This window comes from Vigna radiata, chromosome 8, assembly GCF_000741045.1.
Source record: "Vigna radiata var. radiata cultivar VC1973A chromosome 8, Vradiata_ver6, whole genome shotgun sequence".
Classification (NCBI taxonomy): Eukaryota; Viridiplantae; Streptophyta; class Magnoliopsida; order Fabales; family Fabaceae; genus Vigna; species Vigna radiata.
Genome location: NC_028358.1, coordinates 402546 through 426955, shown reverse-complemented (window position 1 = coordinate 426955; position 24410 = coordinate 402546). Strand labels below are relative to the sequence as shown.

Genomic DNA, 24410 nt, shown 5'->3' with positions numbered 1-24410 from the left:
AGGTATTGGATTAAGGAGTTAATGATTTGATTTGACCACATAAATCATTGATTAAATTTAAAATTTTATATATTTAATATGGTTGTTTATACTAAATAAAGTGTTAATGACAACACTTCTGCATAAGATTTAATCTTATCTCCTAAATAGCTTCAAGTTTAGAACAAGACATTGAAACATATAAAGTGCATGCTACTTCTCTTCTATTTTACTTATGATATTTTGATATTTAAATTTAAATATATTTTTAGCTTTTAACCTTTCATATAAAATTGAGATTCGTATTTATTTAAAATTTTGATATAATTTGATTCTTAAACTTTAAAAATAATAGATATAATCTTTTTAACTTAACTGTGTAAAATATTTTGATGTGTTAAACCGTGCTTTACATTGATATTTGAGTAATTTATACCATTTGATACGTTCTACTTTAAGAATACATTTTAAAAAAATTCATATTGTTAAATTAAAATAATTATATCTATTCATCTTGTAAATATGGAAACTAAAATATATAGAAGTTTCAAACAAATAGAAAGTTTTAATTTAGTGTTAAGTTGAAAGACTTTCAAACTATGTTTATAATTATAATTATAAAGAGTAATTTCCAAATACAATTGCTGTTAGGAAATATCCGACTTTGCAAAATTTATACACAGTTCACAAACAGTTAAAATGTGTTCTCGAAGTCGTAGTGTAATCAAGATGACAGTAGATACAAGAAGACACTCTTCAAACTTTGAACTTCACTCAAAAATAAAGAAAGGAAAATCCTTGCAAGCTAGGACCCTTAATTTGTAAATGCAGAGTCTAAAAGATGAACTTGCTGCAAAAGGGGTACTCTGTTGCAGTGGAAAGTCCATGAGGCTGCAGCTAAAACAAGCAATAGTGAAACCTTATCAGATGAAACAGTATTAACAAAACTAAGTGACATGACCTAGCCTTTATGCAAGACTATTTTGTTGATAGACATGGTTGCTTTGAGTTGTTTTTGTGTTGCTCTATCAATTCAGTTTTGTGGTGAGAACATGTCACATGAGATTGGTTAGTAGCAGTACTCACATCAGGATCATGTGCAGTAGTAATTAGAGTTTGTGAGGACTGTGCTTGTAGAGCCACACTCACTGACTATGGACCTGTCAAGCTTTATTGACCAAGGATATTGGTAGTTTTGAGCAGTGACACCAACATGAGAAGATGACCTCTGCATCCTGACTGGCTTTGGGACATTTCTCCCTTCCATTGAAGCCCTTCTCCGGCTTGGCTGCCTCTCAACAGAATCTGGCCTTGCCTTTGGTGCACTCTGTGATCTGGCTTTGGCCCTTGATGATTCTGTGTTGGCCATGTAGTTTGGAAACAAAGGGTAGTCATAGGACATGGCTTCTGTGTAGGCTGGTTTAGGGAAGGAAAAAGGTAGCCTTGTGTTGTTGTAATAGGGACTGCTTTGTGCTGTGCTGAAGGAACAATCCTCAAAATGACCACTGTATGCTCTCGGACTCAATTCTGTCAGTGTTGATGGTGCAGGTGATGCATTGTAGTTTTCCTCCTTTGAGTATGAACCATTTGATGAGTAATATGTAGAAAATCTGTGATCAGAAAGTTCTCGATTTGCAGAGCTGTTTCTGCCTCTGGAGTTAGCTTTGGATTCGCAAACAGCCATCTCAACAATCTTGGCATTCTCTTCCAATTCCAAACCACTTTCCATTTCCTAGATGAACAAACAGCACATTCTATATCAATCAAACAGAAGAGCTTATTGTTATTTTCCTTCCTTTTCTTTTTGTCTGGCCAGACTAAATTAATTTAGTTTCCAAATTCACCATTGTAAGATATTCTTCGCATAAAAGAAGCAACTGTATATTGTGTCTTGCATGATTTGAATAGTACTAAGTCTGTTTTCGTTTATATGTGCTACAAGGTGTTTTCCAGTTAATTCAAAATGAAAGTTTATCATTTTCTCTCTACCTTAGGCAGAAAAGACCAATGTTTATCAGAAATTTTTCATGTAAAATTTTAAAACAAACCATGCTTCTGCAATTTGAAAGGTAGTTACTTGGCAGCAGCTATTGAACTAACATTATACATGTGCATGAAGAAGTTGTCCTCTGGGGTCATTCTGTAGGGTGAAAGGTTTTGATCAACTTTTCCTTCTGACACGATCCTTGCCCTCTGAGCACGAGCTCTGGCTTGTGCTACGACCAAAGCCTGCATGCATCTTAGTGTCTCCCTAGCCTGTTTTCTCACCAAATGACCCCTCACCAGTGCCTGCAACTTCACTAGTCCTCTAAGAGCACACAGTGCCTTTCTTGCCTATTGCAGAAACATTCAAGTATTAGTCACACGCACATACCAGTATCAGTTCTCTACAAACAAAGTCCAATATTAGCCTATCTGGTCTGAGAAAAAAAGTTTCTGTTTTCATTTCTTGTTTTCATCGTCTCCTGTTTTCTGAAATATATGCAGAATAAAGTGAACAAATGACATAACATACCAAGTAGGACCGAAAAACTGACTGAATTTTAATGGCTGCAGCCTCTTCAATACTTGTTGACGATATATGGGAATCAGGAGTCAAGCAGATGATAGCAGCATCAGCAGGCACCAGAGCCACCACAGTGTCATGTTTCCTTTGATCATTCTCAGCATCTGTGGTGGTAGTTTGCACTGTCACAGAGGAAGTAACACCAGATTCTGCAAGATTCAGTTCCCTGGAAGCTGATGATCTCCTGAAACTCCACCTTCTTTTCTCCTTGGTGGTTGTTGTTGTTGTTGTTGAAGAAGCAGGAGTTGTTGGATTCTCTGTTGTTCCATTTAACAGACACAGGTTTGTACTACATTTTTCCTTCTCTTTTTCTCTGTCTCTCTTCCCTGTCAACAAGTTCCTGAGCCATTTGCCTGTCCTCCCCATCTCTTTCAAAACATGAATAGCATAAAAAACTCTGAAGAAAGTAACAAAATGAAATGCAAGATTTATTCACATCTGTTATTGACATGTTGCTTTCAATACCATGGTCCCCATCTGATGCTAAATTTAGCTCAGCCCCCTCAACTTATTCCATCACAACTATCTCTTTCAGTGCATAATTGGGTCCCTCTCCACGTAACTGGGTAACTCCTCTGCTTACATAAGGAGAAGCACAGAAGCAGCTTCAATGATAGGCCAACGGCCACCTCCTTAACACTACTCATACAGATCCATTGCCACCAATCACAAGACTTACACAGATAAATAAGGAATGTGTAATGCTTTAGCTCTTGGGATAAGTTAATATCAGTAAAAAATCAGTTTTTAACTTCAATTTTATTCTGCAATCTAAAAGAGTTTCATGAATGATGATCATGTCTGCCGTTAATCAGTTAAAGATCAAAATTACTAGCAGTTATTGTAAAAACTCTTGGTGAATTCCTCGGTTGCAATGTGTGGTTTGGTGAATTGAGTTGTCGGTTAAGGAGAAATGGGTTGGATCAGAAAGCATGTGAAAAGTACGTCAACAACAACTGGCAGAATCCTTCTAAAATACTCATTCTTGAGTACAATGGTTTTATTGGCTAGGGTCCATTTTTAAGGTCCATATTCAACCATGGAAAAAATACAACTCCTACTATCACCATTCAAACATGTGTTTCTTTATAGCTAAATGGTAAACTTGTCATTTTTCTCTATTTCTCTCACTTTTCAATTTTTTTCTTACCTAATTCTTAATCTTCCATGTGTTTTCTATTTCTATTCAATCCTATACTTAACCTATTTGTTTAAAATATCATAAAAATTAAATAAAGAATTCTAAACTTTTTTTAAAAATTGAAGAATAAAATCTATTAGATACAAACAAAACCTATCATTGAATAAAACAATAAATAGATATAAATTTATATACATATAAAATATTATTTTAACATTTTTTAGAAAGATGATGACATTTTGACAATATTTTCTTGACAAAAATTTAACATCATTTACATGTCATTTTGTGATTGGTCTGTAGAATTTTTATGATTATTATTATTGATTGTAGAGTAATTTTAGATCAATCATAAAATGATACATAAATAATGTTAAAATATAATAAAAATAATGTTATCAGAGTATCATTATTATTTTCTGGAATGGTATCAACAATAGATATGTGAAAACTTGATCTATGACAGCGTATATCTTCTCAATAAGGAAATTAATGTGTGTACGAAAGATTTCTACAAAATTTTGAACAAAAAAATTAGAAGAGAACAAAATTGCAATTTATCCATTTGTTTTTTTCTTAACCTAATTACCTTCCCATGACATGGTAATGCATTGTGAAAAGTAAAGCAACTTTTTTCTTTTCATTATATTCCTAAATCCAATAAGATTGCATGGATTCAAGAGCTTTCATGCTCTCTTTTGGCAGAATGTGTTACAGGTTTCCTGGGTCATTGCTTAATGATGATGGAGAATTATGAATTTCAACATCTTTCTAGATAAAATTTTATCTTTTCTTTTTTTTAATATTTTATAATGTAGGTAATACTATAAAATTTGATTCCCAAAAAATGTGCTTAATATTTCACATTTAAAATATGTGAAAAAAAAGAGTTGTAAATTTATTCTCTCATGTCCCCATAAGAGGAAACTCTTGACTTCATCTTGTTGGCTCCGAAATTCCCACAACAACTAGCAAAGTGGAAGTGATTTTGTCAACATAGAGTTGAATCACTTTATGTTAAAATTAAATTTTTAAGATACAAGTGAGGACCACCCATGAGTACCTAAGCTTTTAAATGGCTAGATTAATTAGTTTGGGTAACCAAAAGTCTCTCATATCATATTGAATGCTCCATGCACTTTAACTCTTTTTGTATCAAAGTGCATTAAGACAAAGAAAAAAGATAAGATTTAGGTTGTAATAATGAATGCATTTTTGTGAGAAAGAAAGTTTAGCTTAGTATATATATATGATTAGATATACATAAAAGGGTAAGAAAGAAATAGAGTGATATTTTGTATTATGGTGGAATGCAGAAAAAGAAGTTGAAAATGGAGTCGGTGGAGAATAAAATGGGAGAGAAAAGGACAAGTTTGTTGAAGCACATGGGTATGAATTTAAATAGGAAAAAGGGTCCCATGATTTGTGATTTGTGTTGTTACATAAATTGTATATACATCTTTGATTAAACAAATAATTTGTTGGCAATCACATGCTATGTTTTATGATCATTAAGCTCTTCAATTTCATTGAGAAACAAAAACATAGGGATTTGGTCCATTCACTTACCTTATTCTCTATTTTTAAATCAACAATTATATTTTAATAATTTTCTTTAACAATTTTTTAACAATATGATATGTGTTATTATTTCATTGGTTTGTCTGAATTTATTCTGAAAAATTATTTGAAACATATTAATCATAAATGGTCACATATGCGTTGTCAAAAAATTGTAAAAAAAATAGTTAAAAGAAATTTTTTCCTTTTTAAATCTCTTTTTTACTTGCTATCATCAACACCCAAATTCCTCAATGTGGTGAAAACCTTCACATGCCTTTCAAACCAACGCACCCATCCTCACGTGCTTATTCTATAATTTTGTTTTTTCTAACATAAATTATTTATAATTTTATCTACTATTAGTTATTATTGGATAATCTATTAATTTTTAGTTAAAAACAATTACTAAAATAATATGATTTTGATATCATGTTGATCACAGTACAAAAATAGGTTATAGATTAATTTCTTTTGTGTTAAATATAAGTATTGTATTTATAATAGAAGAAATATAAATTAAACTCAAAATACAAATAACAAACTAATAAAAAATACTAATAAAATATTTATTTAAGAGATCTAATAATTTAATATATTTAACACTTATCTTTAAGCTAGTACATATAAATAGTATGTAAATTAATTCTCAATTCTTAGAGATTTAGTAAAAATATCATTTTTTTTGACTCAAGTGATATTAAATTGTTAATAATATTCGACGTTAAGATTTATGTTGAAAATTTTACAACTAAATATATAAATACATGTAAATCTTATTTTATAAGCTGATTTTGTAAAGTTAAGACTTAAATTTCATTTTTTAATATATTAAAATTTAATTTTGTAATTAAATGTATAGAGAAAATATACAAAATTGAGTATAAAATTTGTGAAGTTAAATTGATTATTCTAAAATATAATTTGTTATATAAATTGAAGTAGTGATAAAATGGTCTCTGTATCACAGTATTTATTTATATATGATAATGATAATAATACATGGAATTCATTCTTTGAACATGTGTGTTGCATAAACTCCTGTGAACATGGTCATTTGTCTCCTTTTGAAGGTGACAAAAAGATGTTGGTATTGGAAGGAAGAGCATGTTGGTACATCCAAAATTAATTTGGGCCTTGTGGTCCATCATCCAATTACCACTGTTCCTAAGTCATCATGGGTTCCTTAAATGGGCCCCAGAATATCTATGTAAGTCTCTATAATGCCAAGTGGATTATCAAAATTAAATTTTCAACTGTGGTCCATTTTTTTAATTACTTTTTGGGAGATCTCTACCTATGTTTTTGTTTTGAGGTTGTCATAGATTTATTCTCTCTGATTTTTCTTATTATATTTGTCACATAAATATATATATATATATATATATATATATATATATATATATATATATATATATATATATATATATACATGAATATGTCAAATTATCATTTCGTCAATGTGAATCTAATTAAAGATTTTAATAAAAGTAAAAATCACAATGGGAAAAGAAATTAAAAGACTGTATTGAATAATTCAAATGAATATTTAGACTAAAAATATTAAACCACTATTTTTTTTTATAATAATATGTAAGTTTATGATTAACTAAAGTTTTGTTTTTTCTTTTACTTAAAAGTTATCTTAGAAATATAAAATTGAAAAGAAAAACTTTGAAAATTTTATACTACCGTTGATCCTTAATGCTATAAAATTATAATATAATTACAGAGACTAAAATCATTTTTAGAAAAATATTTTTGATGTATTTGATCTATTACTGATTTTTTTTTTATCATTGTTGATTAATACTAAACGCAAAAACTCATTAATGAAGGTAAAAAAGAAAAGAAAAGAAAAACAAGTCTAAAGTTGTATAAAGATTATAGAATATGCTATAAAAAGATCAATATTTTTTCCATAATGTGAATTAATAAATAATTTGTATTTCTTTTGATTTAAAAGAGTTAATGAAAACTTGGGAGAAAGAAACAAATGAGGTGAAAGAGATGATGTATGAGCGTGGTTAATAGAATTTCTAAGACTTTGGATGATTTCTGCAGTTCTGCCCTGATCAAACTTACGAATATATAATTTAGCTTCTAACTTTTGAACTCTAAAATATTAATTAAATGTCAGGTGGTGTTGAGAGAGTGTGCGGAATTTAGAAAGTGAAAAATAGGTGGCGGTACGAGATTCAACCGTTCGGTTTTTGAGGTAGTATTTAAGCTGAGATTTTAAAATCTGGTGTCATCTCTCTACATGTACCTTCTTCTCCTCCAAGCTTCTGCAACTTTCGTTTTCTCCTCATTCTCTCTATTTTCGTAACTTCTCTCTAAGAATTCTCAACCTTTTCCTGTTCCAATCACCTTTCAGGCAACCCTGAAGATTCTGGTGCCAAGTTCGCTTGCACCGATCGATTTTCGACTTGAATTGGTAAGCTCAAAATCTTCTGGTCCTTTGAAGTTATGTGTTTTTTATACATGCAAGTGTCTTTCAGCTTGCATGTGTTCTTCAATCCCTTCTCTGAAACTGTTTTCTACCTTTGATTCTAAGATTTGTTTCTTTTCACCAATCAGAAGCTTGTAAGAAGTCTTAGAAATAGTTGTCGTTCGATACTATCGTGGAAATATAGAAGATAGCTCTTGGATTCGAGGTAAGGGAAGCTTGTAATTTAATTATGATTTGTTGTTTTGGATGTTTGTATGTTTGAATGATGGTATGTTGATGAATTGATCGATGTTGCGATGTTGCATGTTGTTTTGAATGTGTTTATGATTGATAAATGGACAAGAACTGGGTAGAAATAGGGCTATCCTTAAATATGCTAAATTTTGCAGAATTCTATAACTGTGATCGAGGGTTATTTATGACTGTTCGGTTTTCATTGGTTAGTCCGTTTGGTTTTCATTTAGGGGTTTTATTGGTTAGTCCGTTCGATTTTCATTTAGGGGTTTCATTGGTTAGTCCATTCGATTTTTATTTAGGGGTTTTATTGGTTAGTCCTTTCGATTTTCATTTAGGAGTTTTATTGATTAGTCCGTTCGATTTTCATTTAAGGGTTTTATTAGTTAGTCCGTTCGATTTTCATTTAGGGGTTTCTTATTGGTTAGTCTCTTCGGTCCTATATTTTCTCTTTTGTACTAGTGTAGCACCGTTCGGTCTAACGCGTTGTTTGTATGACCGTCCGATTTGTACTTATAATAGTATCAGCTTAGGTTTTAAATAAAGTTTCAAATTTATAGTTATTTTTGGATAGCTATAAATTAACTTTATTGTTTCTATGTTTGTTCTATTATATTATTAATGTAAAGACTCTTAAGTATAGTTTAAAGCTATATTTTTGAGATGTTACATTTAATATTCAAATTATTTTTACGTTTTACTTTAATATCATTCAAGTAATTATATCACATATTGATATCTTTATTATAACACAACTCTTGTTAAAACGAAGAAACTTATGGCAAATATAGAAAGTGATACGCTTTATTTCAAAATATTTAGAGAAATTGTCTAACAATATATATCTTTTAAGTTTTAGAATTAAAATGACGTGATATCTCATAACTCACTCTATAGCATGTGTATGATCATAATTTTGCTTTAAGACATTAAACATAATTTACAAGTTATTTTATTTAAAAATTTAAATTAAATTTAGAGAAAATATTTTGGATAATAAATTGTTATATTTGAAACTTAAAAATAAAGGAATGTCATATCCAATTGATTTTTATTTAACATATTATTTTATGATGTGTTTTGGAGTGTATGGTCAAAATTAGTTCCTATAAACATTGTTTAGATTCAAAGGTCTTCAAACAAAGTCTTTTGCTTTTTATTTTTAATTGTCGTTTGTCCAACACTATTGGAAGGACACCTATTGATGTCAAAGTCAGATTGTCGTTCATTCAACACTGTTGGAAGGATATATGCCAAAGTCAGTTTGAGTTCAACAATTTAAATATTTAATGTGTATTACATGTGATTATTTATCTCTTCATTTCAAACTTATATTTATAAATTTTAAAGATGAGTCTTTGATTAGTGTCAACATAATTATAATTGTAGCCCAATTGCATTTTGTCATAATTTGATCAGTATTAAAAGTAATGAATGTTCCTCTATACCCATCATTTAGTTTGTTGGTTGTAGTAGCACTATCACAAAGACAATATGTGATGATATTTGTTATGTGATTAACAAGAAAAGTTCTTATCTAAAGTTGAGCAGATGATTTTAGATACACATAATGTTATTATTATTTAATTATAAAAAAATGTTGTTTTTTTATTTAATTATATCGTTATTACTTTCAGCATACTATGAAAAGAAAATTTCTTAATTAAAATAGGCATATATTCAGTCAACCCTATTAATTAATTAAATTCATATATTACACATAATAAACATGAAATATGAGAATGACTGAACACACATGTTAAATAGCGAAAAAAAAACTTGTGGAAAGCTTATTCCAAAAAATATTATATATAACCTGAAAAGGTTGTTCTAAAATTCTGTACTAGAAAGTTTATTATAATATGTATTTCAAACATTCTATTCTAAAATTTATTTATTTATTTTTCAGAAATCCTTTTCCGAAAATCATATTTCAAAAATTCCAAAAAACTTTGTTGTAGAACTTTTCGAAAACTAGTAAGACGGAAGGCACTTTTTAAAAACTATGGAGGTGCACCAATAAATTATGGGGTGGAAAAAGAAAATGCCTATCACTCCAAAATGGTATTAATGAGACGGAATGAAGAAGGATGGTAGGTTTGGTTTGGTATGATTTGATATCAGAATTTCAATTTCCGAAAACGTTTTTGGGAATTTCCACTCTTCATTAATAAGAGGGCAACAAAATCAAAGATAATGGCATCAAGTCAAAAACATACAAAATATTAATAAAAAAAGATATATTTTGATTATAATAGCTCTCATTTTTAAAATCAAAATTAACATTTATTTTTGTTTTCTATGTTTCGATAATATGAAATTTGTATTTTATATTGATTTTTGCATGATAATGGACATATATATACTTTCATAATTTGATAAATAAAACGAATTTTTGGATAATATCTCTATCTATTGATAGAAGTTTATTTGTGATCATGATAAATAAAAACTGAAAAATTTAATGAAAGAAAGAAAAGGAGGAAGACACATGACTCTAATAGGAAAAAGGAAAAGGGGTTGACTTTTCCAAAGGCTGAGAGTATTATTTTTACAATCAACAAATTTTTAAACACACTTTATATCTATTATCTTATCTTTTTTACAAATGTAAAATTAAATTTTTTAATAACTAAAACATTCTTAAAAATGAATTATCAACCTCTGGAAATTATTATTATTATTGATTATAAAATAATTTTGGATAAATTATGTAATAACATCTAAATAATACATGTTCTCAAAGTGTCCTTATCTAAAATAAGTATAAAATGTAGTCATGTTTCATATTGGACGGTTGTATGACCTAAAAATCATTTATGAAGTAACGAGTACGTGTAGCACAGTACTGTTGACACCAATACACAAATATACGAGTCAAACACTCAACTTCCAATGACTTACTCTGTCCATACACTGCTTTTTTCTGCAGTATTCCAACCTTATTAATTCCCATATTCAAATAAAATATATTAAAAAGAAATTTAAAATATTAACATAGGATTTTAATATAGTAGAGAATATACAATCATGGAATCTTACAAGATTTAGTGATTAATTGATTGGTGTAACAGTAATTAGAGAAGCGAGAAAAAGTGATTGAAGGTTGAGATTTTGGTTTAAAAAGAGTGCATTGAACAGTATTATTACCTCGGACAATGATATTTTAACACTATTTTGATATTATTTTGACACTGTACACGTGTCAAGATGTGATTGGACGATTTTAAATTAAAAAAGTTGAGACAGGAGTATATTTGGAAAAGAAAAACCAAAGTTTATTTTTTAATTTGAAATCGTCCAACCACATTTTGACACGTGTGCAGTGTCAAGTGTCAAGTTAAAATTTTATTTTCCTTATTACCTCATACACTATATAACTATCCAAACTCAAATATCTCAGCTTTCTTTATTATCTCCTTCTGTTAACCTTTTGTGTTATGTAAAGCTCTTCCCTCTCATTCTCTTTGACTTTGATGAAAATGGCATTTGCAAGTCTCATACCACTTCTTGCATTTCTTCTTCTACACCTTCTTCCTTCTACATCTAACCTCCTTTCTCCCATCGTTGGTCTGTAACCATTTCTTTTCTAATCTCTTCCATGCATATGCTTCTTCATTTTCATTTCTTCAGTGTTCATGTTAAACTTTTTGATGGATCTTTATATGACAAGATACAAGATACGGTTCTTGCATGCAAAAAGTTTTATCTTTTTGAGATCATATGTTGCTGATTCAAATCTTTGATAAAGGGGTCTTTTCAAACAGTTTTCGATGAGAGCTGTGGATTGTTTTCACATGATGTTTTGTTTTTTTGGGTTCAGATGAGGTCTGCAAAGGAGTGGAATGTGGAAAAGGAACATGCAAAGCTTCTCAGAACAGCACTTTCTTCTTTGAATGTGACTGTCAACCTGGTTGGAAGCAGCCTCTTTCCAACGATGACGATTCAGCCTTCAAGTTTCTTCCTTGCATAGTTCCTAATTGTAAGAAAATTTACAACTTTCCCTTCTAACTTCACACTACATATCATTGTCTTGTTCTTTGTTGAATTAATTTTGTGACACTGTCACTATCAAGAAAAATATTTGTTTATATAAGTTCTTACACTATAACATAGCACAAGGTCTTGCTATGCAGTTCCTTTTCTTCTTGGTTTGGTTCTTGTGGTTGAAATGGTCACTGCTATATGACTGTTTGATGAAACTGTCTACCATATGTAGAAGTAAAGGAATAGAGAGATAACATGGCGGAAATTTTTCCAAAAACATATTTCTTGCTTTTAAGGGTAGAAATTTTCTTCATACACTTCAGATTCTGTCAGGTTTTCCTGAAATAGTGAAAGATTTGAATGATATTGTGTACAGGTACATTGGACTATGCTTGTGCCAAAGCCCCTGCCCCTGTTCAAGAAAAGGCAGCAAAATCCAATGAGTCAAGCTTTCATGGTAATTGAAAGATGAGTAACATTTTGAGTTTGACAAGGTTTTATGAAACATCATTAACATTGTGTCAGTGTTGTTTAGCTTGCCGTTGGATTGATTGTGGAGGTGGCTCATGCAACAACACATCAATGTTCTCCTACAATTGTGAATGTGATGCTGGCTATTACAATCTCCTAAATGTCACTGCCTTTCCTTGCTTCAAAGAATGTAAGATTACAAACCTCACTCATAGTTCTATGATTGATGTTCATGTAAAAAAAAAAAAAAAAGAAAAAAAAAAACAAAGTTTGATCTATGTTTACGTTGTACTCATAAGTAGTTTCAGATAATTTTCTGGAGATTTTAAATTTTTTGTGTGTTTAAGGTTCTCTTGGCATGGGATGCTCTGAACTTGGAATATCAGTGACAAATTCTTCAAGCTCTGCACCACCGGCTTTGAATGACAACAGTAAGAATGAAGGTAAAGTCACAACTCTGCATTCATGGTTGAGAGATTTAAAAAAAAATTATATTTTATTGCAGATATAAATTTTACATATTTATAAAAATAAACACATTTTAATAAGTGTTAAAAATCGGTACAAAGAAAAATTCAAAATTATATTAGAATATTTTTTTTATGAAGAAATTATTATATAATATATAGTAAAGATTAGTTTTTTCTTGCACCTTTTCAAATCACAAACTCTAAACAGGAAAATGAAATTTAAAAAAATCATTTGATCAACAAAATTCATTTGATTTAATTTCTTAATCTTGGCATCTCTATACTGTTGTAGGAATGTTTTATAACATTGTATAACCCTATTTTATAATATTCTTTCTGATTATTTTATATTTAATATTTTGGTTTTATCAGGCAGCTCAATTCTACAAGGAAGTTACCTTAGGGTGGCCATGGTAGTTTTGTTCATGGCAATGCTCCAACTGCAATAGGATAATCACAAGATTATTTTAGAACTATTTCATCTTCTGCTATTTTTTTGGCTACCATACCATCACATTAATTAGAGTTTAATGCACAATGCTATTAGCTATTATATATCTTGATTTGTCTTGTTTCTTTACTCTCGGTATATAATACAATATTCCACAGCATATTAATGCAATGAGTGAGGGTGTATTTAAATGTTTGAGATAAATAATAATTTTTCTCAAAATATTTGACACCTAAAAATAATTTTAATAAATATAAGGAGGGTATTCATGGTTAAAACTATTTATAAACATATAAATATAAAATTATGTTTATATGTTTATACCAATTTCCTATTCTTATATCTAACCAATCAGTTTAGTAGACTAAATTCTTTTGAAGCATTGAGAACTAGAATATAAAACATACCTTACACTAATAGTTGATAATTGCTTATTAAATTACTTGTCATTTTACTGATAGTGTTATTGAGTTTGAGTAAACTTTAAAACCCAACATTTTCACACCTTTTTACCAATATTTTTTCTATAAAAAGTGGAACATCTTGTAGAAGTGAATATAATAAATATTTTTCATATACCTGATTATTCTTTAAGGAGAATTTTCACCGATTATTTTAGATATAAAAGGAAAATCAATTCTAATTTTAGAGAATACTCTTCTTTTTGATAAATAAATAAAAATATTATGGTAATATTATTTTAATATTTGATTTGGACTAGACGAGAAAATATCTATAAATCAATCATTCATCTCACTCCTAAGACTATTTTTTAAGTATTTCATTAAATTCTCTTGTAGACTTAAATGCTGAAGAGATTTTTCTTGACTTTGTCTATCATAACAAACAATTAGAAATGTCTTAACTTTTTAGAATATTTCTATTTGAAATTTTAATGATGTGAAATATTTTACATTATTTTTTAAACCAGAATACTCGTTTGTGTAGGTGTTTTAAAATACAAGATTTCCAATCTAACAGAAAAAGGAAAAGAATACCAGATTTATATCTCAATTAAAGTAGTTTTTATTCCAAATTCAACATAGTCAAGAATAAATTATACTTTCAGTTAAGTATTTTCAAATCCAACCCACCCAAAAGGGATTAAATTGAGTTAATGAGGTTTCAGCCTTTAAATTAATATTCTGTTACCCAAACAATTAAATTAATGTTAAGTTTTATATATATATAAAAAAAAAAGATTACTACAAACTAGAAATTTAAGGTAATGAGATAAAACTAATGATAGAGTATCTAACAGAACTATTGAAAATAAAAATAATTAAAATTCTAAATTCAAGCTATTAAGAAAAGGGTTACAAAAGGAGAACCACAGGAAGGGTGAGGAGTATAGTTATATAGTTATAGAATAGAATTCAATTACACTCTAAATTCCCTATTCTAACTTGTTTGAACATTTCACAAATAAACCCTTACAATTAAATGCAAATGACATTAAAGCTATAATCTTGATTTATTGTCCACAATTTGAAATGAGTACATAACGCTACCTAGCTCTAGGTAGATACATATCTACAGAATGTCTTGAAATTAGACCAGCAAGAGGGGGAAATTGACAAGCTAAAACGACAATCATTCCAAAGACTTGAGAAGTCTAAACAACGCAGCTGCCTCCCTAATCCGTGAAAACTCGATGCAAAACGCTTGAACTTCAATGAAGAGATCTTTAACTGCAAGTTAGGATCATTTACTAAAATCAGTGACATGCTGCAATTTTCTTTATTTTTTTGTTCAATGTATAAAAATGACGTCCATTTACAGGAAAATACACTAAGTAAATCCATAATTGTGAATTAATAGCGAACAAGAAACAAGAAACCCGACAATATCAACTCTCAATACAGTTTTTTTTAATAAAGGGTAAGATATATTCAAAAAACCCAATCCTGGAAAAAATTACAAACTAACATGGACATGCAGCACCGCATGTCAATTTCTCGTAAGAAATACAAAGGCGGCCTCCAATGTTGTTCTTTTGCCATAAAATCCCAAATAAACTCCAATGATAAAAGGTGAGCAGAGAAAATAGCATTTTTTTTTTCAAACCGGACAACCCAAAGTGTCCTCGAGCCTCTCTATTCGTGTCAAAACCTCTAAATCTGATATAGAGGAAACCCATGCTTTCTTCTAATTCATATATAGGTACAGGCCCTAAAGCATAGTTAAATCCAAATTGCAAGGTGGCAGGAACCTACGAAGTGGTTAAAATGATGATCCGAAAAATGATTATCCAATGGTGGACTTGCTGGTTAGCCGTATGTACAATGTAACTGAATTTATTTTCCAACTAACTTTTTAAGCTATCTTGCAAAGCTTATTTACGGTTCATGTAACAAAACTTTCTAGAATCGTTCAAGAAAGAAAAATTGTTGGTTAGTATGTGTGCCTCTAATAAAGTATTATTCATTTTACTCACAATATTATCTAAAAACTGTTTAAATGAATTCCAAACATGTTCAAGTGTGTTATTTCCACACCTTCCACTTACCACCGATCATAATTTATCCACACAAAAAAATCAATAACCAACAATTTATCTTCTTCCCTTTACTCACATTTTAAGAAAAAATGTTGCAAGAGACAAAACTAACTCACCATTAATAATGTCATTCCGAATGAGGCTTTGCAAAAACACACAGACAAGCCTCACAAGCCTGTTTTGCATGTATTTATCCTGAGAAAAAGTAGAAAGCATAGGTGTTAATTATGAAATAAAAAAATAGTATGGTAATCTTGTAAAGTGCATAGACATAAATGGCTACTAGAACAATGTCAAGTTTGCAATTTTCTATGGCAATATTATTTTATGGACACAGCATATCTTTCTTTTTACTCACTGTCCATTAATCTCTCTCTACTTGCTTTTTGACATAGAAATAAGGGTAGCTTTGGGTGTGATGGGATTCCACCTGTTATTTCTTGAATTTTGTAGGGACAGCTTTTGTTTCCCTCATTTTAGGTTTTTAGTGGGTTTGGTGTGACCCCTCCCACTTTACCTTTTATTTCTTTATTTTGTTTAATATGAATGAGGTATACTGGTAGGAGAGCCGACCTAGCTGAGATTGCAGTCAGAATAGATATAATTATGCATAGATGCTTCATTAATACACACACACACACACATTATAGAGACAGACAGATACAAAGATCAAATTTCATAACTCTTTGTATGTCTGAAATTAAAATGATCAAACCATTAAATAAATCTAGCATGAGTTTAACTTCTATAAAAGGAGAATAAATAAATGCCAACTATAAGATTATTAGTTACTAATGTCCGATTTAGCATAATTTCATGATAATTGAAATAATATCAAAACATTCAATCATTTAATATATAATACAAGCAGTTATAGAACAGAATAACTCAACCAAGAGTTACTATTGAAGTTGCTCCTCGTCCTATGTGCCTATAGAATTTTGCAGTAGAAAAAAATCAAGCAAATCATTGTAAGGAATAAAAAAGAGACCACATAGAGGTCAGACAAAACAGAAAATTGTGTAAAATTTGGAATAATATTTGGATTAGTGGGAAATTAAGCTGCCGATGCAGGTAATTGGACAAGGCACAATTATCCCTGCAAGAACAAATGCATGCATGCATGCATGCCTCATGCATTCAAATGACATTTCTGTCCAGTTCAAACAATATTATGGTGAACTCAGGTGGTTGACCATGCATGCCTCATGCATTCAAATGACATTTCTGTCCAGTTCAAACAATATTATGGTGAACTCAGGTGGTTGACAAATCTTGAGTTAACTCTTAAATCCTTACAATATTATTATCATCATCATCATCATAGGTAGACAAAGCAAGGTGCTATCTACATAAGTAAACTTGTGTAAGCTTGCGTGAACTCTCAAGTCAAGAAGTCAACTAGTTTGAAATCAAATGTAATCGCCCCCTAGAAATCATAATGATGTGTTTCACCAGGACTCGTGATTTGAGAAAGTCCGTTTTGATAAGTTTTCAATTTAGAATCTTCTGCTTTTTTAATTAAATGGTTAGTCATTTATCTACTTTGATCATATACAGTACTAAAGTACTACCGCACTTCTGTCTGCCGGTGCTTTATTAGGCAGTCAAAATGTTGAGCAATGATCAAGATTATTATAAATGCATATAATGCATTAATGGGGTTTTAATATCATTTGATTTATATATTAGATAAACTCTTAGGAGTTTATAAATCAAGTTTACTAAAACTACACAAGCTTACGTAGACTCTACAATTTGACAACCTTTACTATCTCGAAAGCAGCACTTTTATCATACCACAAATTATCCCTTAAGGTCAATATTTCCTATCATGTCTTTCCAAATCTTCCATATCTCTATTGTTTTTATGATTACCGTGCTACTTCCATGTGTGAATAAAATATCAGAAAGAAACTCAATCCAATATCCCCACGTAATCTACAAGCCAAGAACGGAATACCAGTAACTATTATACAAAAGCATAATCTTTTGTGAAGAACATAATGGTTTTGTGGAAAGTAAAAGCTTATGGTAATAAGGTAAAGTGGAGTACCTTTATGCTCACACAAGATGCTATACAATTCGTTATGTACATATGAATGAATTGTGACGGTAGTTCAACTGCTGTCGTAAGCCTGTTCACAACTTCCATTGAATGTAGACTCATATCCATATTGACAAGTACTGTAAAGTATCTGCATCCATAAATAAGCAAACAGAAATAAAGAAAATAATAGGAACAGGGTAATCTATATACCAGAGGACAGAAAAATATAAAGATAAAAAATGCATACTCTGATATTTCTGGAGACTTTATCAACTTAGTGAGAACATCAACTGCAATAAGGGGATTGTTTTCCACCAGTTCCTGATTTTAAGAAAAATGAGAATGAAACACCAAGACCTGACTTTGTCATTGATTCACCAAAAAAATTACAAAAACACGTACTGGCAATTTTCTTGGTGTCAGTCCACAGTGATATACAAGCTTTGGATCATTGGCTAGCTCCACCAGAACTTGCTGGATTAAAGAAAGTTACAAGTCGTATTTCATTAAACAGTAGACAAATTAAAATAAAGGAACAGATATCACTTTCCATACTGAATACGTAGCAACTAGCAAGGAATACATACAGCAGATTATCATTGGAGTATAGTGTTGCTCTGTATTTTTTATAGCAGTAGTTCAGTTAGATTGTTATATTTTGATAAACTACTGTGACCTCAAACTAACTGATACGTAGAGCATGTTACAATCAGTTACAAAAATCTGTTGAAATCTCTTGTACAGGAGGGTTAAACTCATTTCAATAAGAATTTCAGAAACTCTCAGTCTCTCACCTGAACTCAATAATCATTGATGCTAAAGTACAAAGAAAAGTATTACAGTGGTTTACTTAATTTTCCTAAATATCAAAACCTAAAAGAAGAAAATGCTTTTTCCTTAAAAATCAACACCGCCTAAAAATTAATCAGGAGATCCATTGCATAAAAATCAATCATGAGACCCATCGCATAAAAATCAATCATAATCTTACAAGTTTCAGCATAGGATACAAACCACAAGGTTGTTTCCCTTGATAAGTAAGAAATAGTGTAGTGCTTGTTCTAAATGAGTTCACCTGTAGTTAAATGTTCTGCTGCTGTCTCTTAATGATGTCCAGTGTCAGTAGGCCAATTTTTAACTAGTTTAGAAGGTTTTGGCCATATTAAAGAAGCTAATTTTTATGGTCATGTACAATCCACATGCACTTGGTTATTGTAACAGTCATTTTAATTGTTTTTTGAGAGTTGAACAAATGATTTGAGATAAGATTAAGAGTTTGGCTTTATTCAGTGTAAAGTACATGATCTTTTCAAGTGGCTTATCCATTTATCCTTAACAGACATATAAAGAGACTGATAGGTATCTTTGCTCCTAAATGTTTTCCTCTTCTATCAAATAATAATAATAATAACAACCTCTTGCTGTGCAGGTGCAAGGGCTCCCTTCAGAGCTTTTGCAATTAAGTCCCTTACCGCAGCCCCTCTGCTTGTATCAACACACATACCATAGTCCCACATAAGTTCATGATTGTCATCGGGGTTGAGCCAAACTAGCTGAAAAGGTTCCAAGTATAAATAGTATTAATCATTAAGACTCAAGAATCAAATATAGAAGATACAGATATGCAGTACCTCCCCATCAAGTATAGGCAGCCTTGGTGGAAGTGGTCTGATCCAATGAGGATTTAATCCTTCCAATGAAAGATTTGACAACAACCCAACTACTGCCTCTTCTTTATCTCCAGCACCATATTTAGTTTTTGTTCCAGGTCGCACGTCAAACCTTTAAGTTGGTAATTATAATAATTTAGAGCATATATGAACTTTGAATTGCCACTCTAAAATAGCTATGGGAAACCATTGAAGAGACTAAAACACAAAGTAAAATTTAATAATAATAAAAAAAACTATATATATAAATTAGTCAATCCACTGCATGGGCCATACTCTAATGAATCTGCATCACAACTTGGGGGAACATCTGGGTCTGGGACTACACTTTTTACAGTACCATCTTTTAATAAACAATGATATGGTTCTAGATGAACTTTATCAGAAAACTGCTGCTTCAACTGATCTAGTGGCGGAAACTCCTGGAATCAGAGAGCATAAATAAGTATAGAAATCCTAAACCAAGGGAAGGACTATCCTGAGAAATTTAAAAAAGTAGGGATGTATCTCAAAGACATTAGATATTAAAGAAGGACAACATTGGATACGGTACGGGTAAGTGCTTTGCATATCGTGACTTACATGTAATGACTCATCAAATCCTTTAACATAATCTGATGCAGACTGTTTAAGAAACTGCAATCCTCCAGGAAAAGAAAAACACCTCAGAAATAACAAACCACTAAAGATATATATCTAATGCAAAAGAGAGTAAGGAAGATCAAAAGCCAACACTTAGATGCATGTTGCATGGGAAACAGGTGACAGAATCTAAAAACAAAAAAATGCGTTAGCAACATGTTTAATCAACATACAACATTCCATTCACAATTTTTCCAATATAAAACAAATTTAATGACCAAAAAGAAGATATATTTTTTTTCAAGGAAATTTTGAGGAGAGAAGGTAAATGCAACATAGGAGGGTTAGAACTCCAACAGACAAATATGTCGGCTGAAAGAAAAAAAGATTAAAATAATCATATCAGCAGTATCTATTAATAATAATATGAACCAGAAACCAGTCAAATAAACTCACTTAAAAAATTATTTCCTATATCATACTACTTCTTACTAAAATTTCCCTTTTCCAGCTAAATTTCAACAAAATTACAGATAAAAAGAACACCTTTAAATTATTGATCTGCCTATTCCACACTTGACAAAGGGTGACTTTTGTATAGTACCTATAACATCAAAACTTGCACAAGACTAACAACAATATCTAGAAATATGCTCTTTCCCAGACTATAAACTCAGAATAATTGCAAATAGGTAACAAGAATGAAGTTTAACTGTATAAAATAGGAATGACGTTGAACACAAATCACCATCATGGAGAATAAATAAAAGACTGAACTATATATGTGACAATTGTTAAGGCGAAAACAAACAGATTATAACCTCTTTCCCATTATTGGAGGTATCAAAACCGAGTAGCTGCAGAATAAATGCCCTCTCAACTTTTTCTGACCCTTCATCACAGGAAGCCTGTAACCAAGAAATTATCCTAACCTCAACAGTAATATAACACGATAACAAAAAATGTAGAGAAAAAAAAGAAAAATCTAACTTATTACTTGTATAGAGAAGAAATATGATACGATTCCAATTGCTTATCATTAACCTTGCATACTTGTTTCAGCTAAGATTTTCACTACAGGTTCCAAATTGGAATTGTCTAAAGAGAAATCTTAACAACATTCAATGTATTTCAGCAGGCAAGCTAAGCTACATAAACCAAGTAATCATCTAATCTAACACTACTTAGCCCTGTTAATGTCCAGATTCAAATAACACCGTTTTTAAGGTTTTCCTTTTAATGGTTTATCTTATCGCTCTCTTAGCTCTTCCTCTCAGCTCCAATTGGACATCTGGATTATCTTCCATTCATCCACATATCTTACTCACATGGTTGTCCACTAGCTCCTTTAACTTTAAATCAAAAACTATTATACTGTATAGCATACTGCACATGTCAGTAAGAGCTGTACTTGTTAGACAGTCATTTCCTGTTATTATTCTGTTGTAAATAACTAACAGTTGATTAGATCTAAGTAACTATAGTATCCTAAAAAAGCAATCATTTGTACCTCTTAAACCACATCAATAATATATTTTCTCAGGTTTCTCTTTATTCTCTTAAAACCATATCAGTTTAGCACGAACTCAAACATTTTTCGGCACATAGTGACAAAATTGTTTAGTTCACAAAAAATCACCATCACTTACGATAAATTTAGTTCAAATTCAATTTCCACAAACTCAAGTTTATGGATGAACGTTGGTTAACTCTTTTTCTGGGTAGCATGTTCGTTAACAACATAATTCTAATTTAGAGGAAATACAGGTAGTTATACTCTGTCACAACATCAGATTTGAGAATCAGTGAACAGTGGAAGATCACTCCGCAATAAAAATGTTAACTTTCCATATGTGTGTCAGATTTCGCTCACAGCCTCTTAAGTGCAATGCAGTAAAGATGCGGGTATAAAATCAGTTTTTCCATTCCTCAGGGCAATGTATCCCCTCACATATCGTTGACGATATATCAACTAATTCAATGATAAAACCTTATTTAAGGTGCCAGCTCATCCTTCTTATGGTCAACATTTATCATCCTTCTCTTGCTTTCAAAATCTGGCCCAATCTTCAGAGAATTAGACAAACCATATACAGTACCCATACAAAAAAGTTCACAAGACAAAAACATCAACAACATCAATAACATCAATAACTGCTTACGTTGACAACAAAGCTTATGAAGGGATTTGAAGCAGGTTTCTGGGATGAATAAGCCTCAAGAAGCAGAGAAAAAGCTATTAACCTCTCCGAAGTAGTGAGAACCTTGTTGTCCTGCTCACAAAAGATTCCAATTAGACAACCTTCAAAACCACTCCAGTAAAGCTGTGTCGAACAAAAATTAAAACACAAATCCCCCTTACAAAAAATGAAAACCCAACCCATTAATTTAATTCAACACATTTTCCAACTAATCATCCTAACAATTTAAAAGGAGTAAACAAAAAATACCCCAAAACGCTGACATGCAAGAATGAGTTTCGAACCAGTGCCAGATTATGTACAAGATTTCTGATAGATAAACCCTAGAAATTTGAATTGCGAGTGAGGATTGAAAAAGGGCGAGAAGAAAAGGGATTTGTTACCTGCAACAGGATGAGGAGATAGGAAGAGATAGTGAAATGACGAGAGGAAGGGATTGAGGAGTTGAATTGCGAGAGGATCTCATGGAATGGACGCTGCTCCGCTCTGAGTAAAGAGTAAAGCGCTTGCGATTCTTCGCTACTCAACCTTCGAATGCTCATCTTCCAGATTGCGTTCCTGTGTTAGGGTTTCACAATTTGGGACACTCTCTCAAGTCAAAAACGCGATTTCTAGGTTTTCTTCCTCTCTCTCTCTTTCTCTGTCTCACTCTCTTCTATGCCGCTCTGCTGTTAATACTCACCTCCATGAACAAGAACAACGAAAGGAAATTAAATTATTTTTTAAACAATAAACAATTAAATAAATTATTTATTTATTTATCGACATTGCTGAATTTATTTTATTTACAGTCAATAAATTATTTACTTCGTATGTTTTTACCTCAATGATTTACTTCGTATCATGCATGCTTATCAATCTCTAGCATGAAACAAAATATAAGTCTCTCGAATTTTTTAAATCTCTAAACATGTGCTTATTATTATTATTTAAACTTTTTGAATTTAATTACAAATTGGGAAAAATTTAGACATTTATTTAAAATAATATAAAAATACGTAGCATGAATAGTATGCTTGCAAAAATACATATTGATGTCTAAGTTAGTAGTAAAATATGTGAGATAACAATTAATACGATATAAGTAAATTTTTTTATTTATGATAATATATTATTTATAAGATAATTATGATTTAATTTACTATTTAAAATTATATAAATTATAGTGCACATCATTAATTCATTTTGCATGTATTTGTGTGAGTTGCTTGTTCATAACTTCTTCATTGACATAATTAAATTTTAAAAAGAATAAAAAAAAAGTAAATTGTAGTTGAAAATCGTTTTACCGAAAAAATAGGAGATGGAGGTCTTAATGGAGGAGGAATGGCTACCTTCGTGAGTGAAGAAGATGGAGATGGAGTGCGGCAAACCTGGGCCACACTCCTTGCTTGGTGTACTCCCATTTTTTCATCCTCCACCTTTTATGTCAGTTGTTGGGCTGGGTCCATTTATTTTGTGCACCCCCATTATAATATCTGTTCTTTGTACTGTGTGTTGCTGGGCCATTTTTTATTGTAAATTCGCACACCCCTGTTATTTCTTTCCCCGCGTCTTTACCTATTGCACTCAATTTTATTTTCTTTGTTTTTTTAAAACAGTTTTCGTGTGCACCCTTCTTTTAATTTTCACAACCCATTTTTATTATTTGGCACCCATACTTTCACATATACACTAATATTTTTATTTTAAAATAACTCGTTATAATGTTTTTTTAATAATGTCAAAAATTGTTAGTTATAATGGTTAGTCTCGGATTGGATAATTAATTTTTTTACTGGTATAAAATATTAAAACAAAGTTAATTATGATGTTAAGGCTTAAACATATTTCATGTCTATAATGAACTTAAAAATGATTTATTATCATAATAAGTTTCGATTTACTTGATAACTAAAATTTCATCTAAAATATTATATATATATATATATATATATATATGTATGTATATTATATTTTTATACGTTATAGGATATTATTTATGGTCTTTTTTACCTTCGTTTATAATTGAAAAAATACATGCTTTTATTGTCTTAACATTAAGTATGTCATATGGACAAAAGAATGAGATTATTTTTTAGTCATTCTTTAATTGA

General features: G+C 30.6%; 3 protein-coding genes across 4 annotated transcripts; 1 reads left to right on the top strand and 2 right to left on the bottom strand.

Annotated features, from left to right (window-relative positions):
* Window positions 1-673: 673 nt before the first annotated feature.
* On the bottom strand, window positions 674-3291 carry LOC106771237 (protein IQ-DOMAIN 14). 2 transcript variants are annotated; one of them, XM_014657180.2, is made up of 4 exons: window positions 2495-3291; window positions 2080-2313; window positions 1066-1711; window positions 674-876 (listed from the first exon to the last, which is right to left on the bottom strand). In XM_014657180.2, exons 1-3 carry the CDS (start codon window positions 2909-2911, stop codon window positions 1073-1075), a joined length of 1290 nt encoding a protein of 429 aa, XP_014512666.1. In that variant the 5' UTR covers window positions 2912-3291; the 3' UTR covers window positions 674-876; window positions 1066-1072. The 2 variants fall into 2 exon arrangements, with proteins under 2 accessions (XP_014512666.1, XP_014512665.1); XM_014657179.2 differs by having other exon boundaries at window positions 674-1711; window positions 2495-3289.
* Window positions 3292-11335: 8044 nt separating this feature from the next.
* LOC106771731 (protein lin-12) lies at window positions 11336-13482 on the top strand. The gene is made up of 6 exons (XM_014657733.2): window positions 11336-11502; window positions 11756-11914; window positions 12296-12376; window positions 12455-12580; window positions 12738-12833; window positions 13233-13482. Exons 1-6 carry the CDS (start codon window positions 11409-11411, stop codon window positions 13307-13309), a joined length of 633 nt encoding a protein of 210 aa, XP_014513219.1. The 5' UTR covers window positions 11336-11408; the 3' UTR covers window positions 13310-13482.
* Window positions 13483-14627: 1145 nt separating this feature from the next.
* Window positions 14628-23003, bottom strand: LOC106771940 (CCR4-NOT transcription complex subunit 11). The gene is made up of 12 exons (XM_014658005.2): window positions 22698-23003; window positions 22276-22386; window positions 20935-21021; window positions 20114-20167; window positions 19808-19953; window positions 19493-19643; window positions 19277-19414; window positions 18264-18335; window positions 18109-18182; window positions 17868-18009; window positions 15928-16006; window positions 14628-15002 (listed from the first exon to the last, which is right to left on the bottom strand). Exons 1-12 carry the CDS (start codon window positions 22854-22856, stop codon window positions 14905-14907), a joined length of 1311 nt encoding a protein of 436 aa, XP_014513491.1. The 5' UTR covers window positions 22857-23003; the 3' UTR covers window positions 14628-14904.
* Between the last annotated feature and the right edge of the window lie 1407 nt (window positions 23004-24410).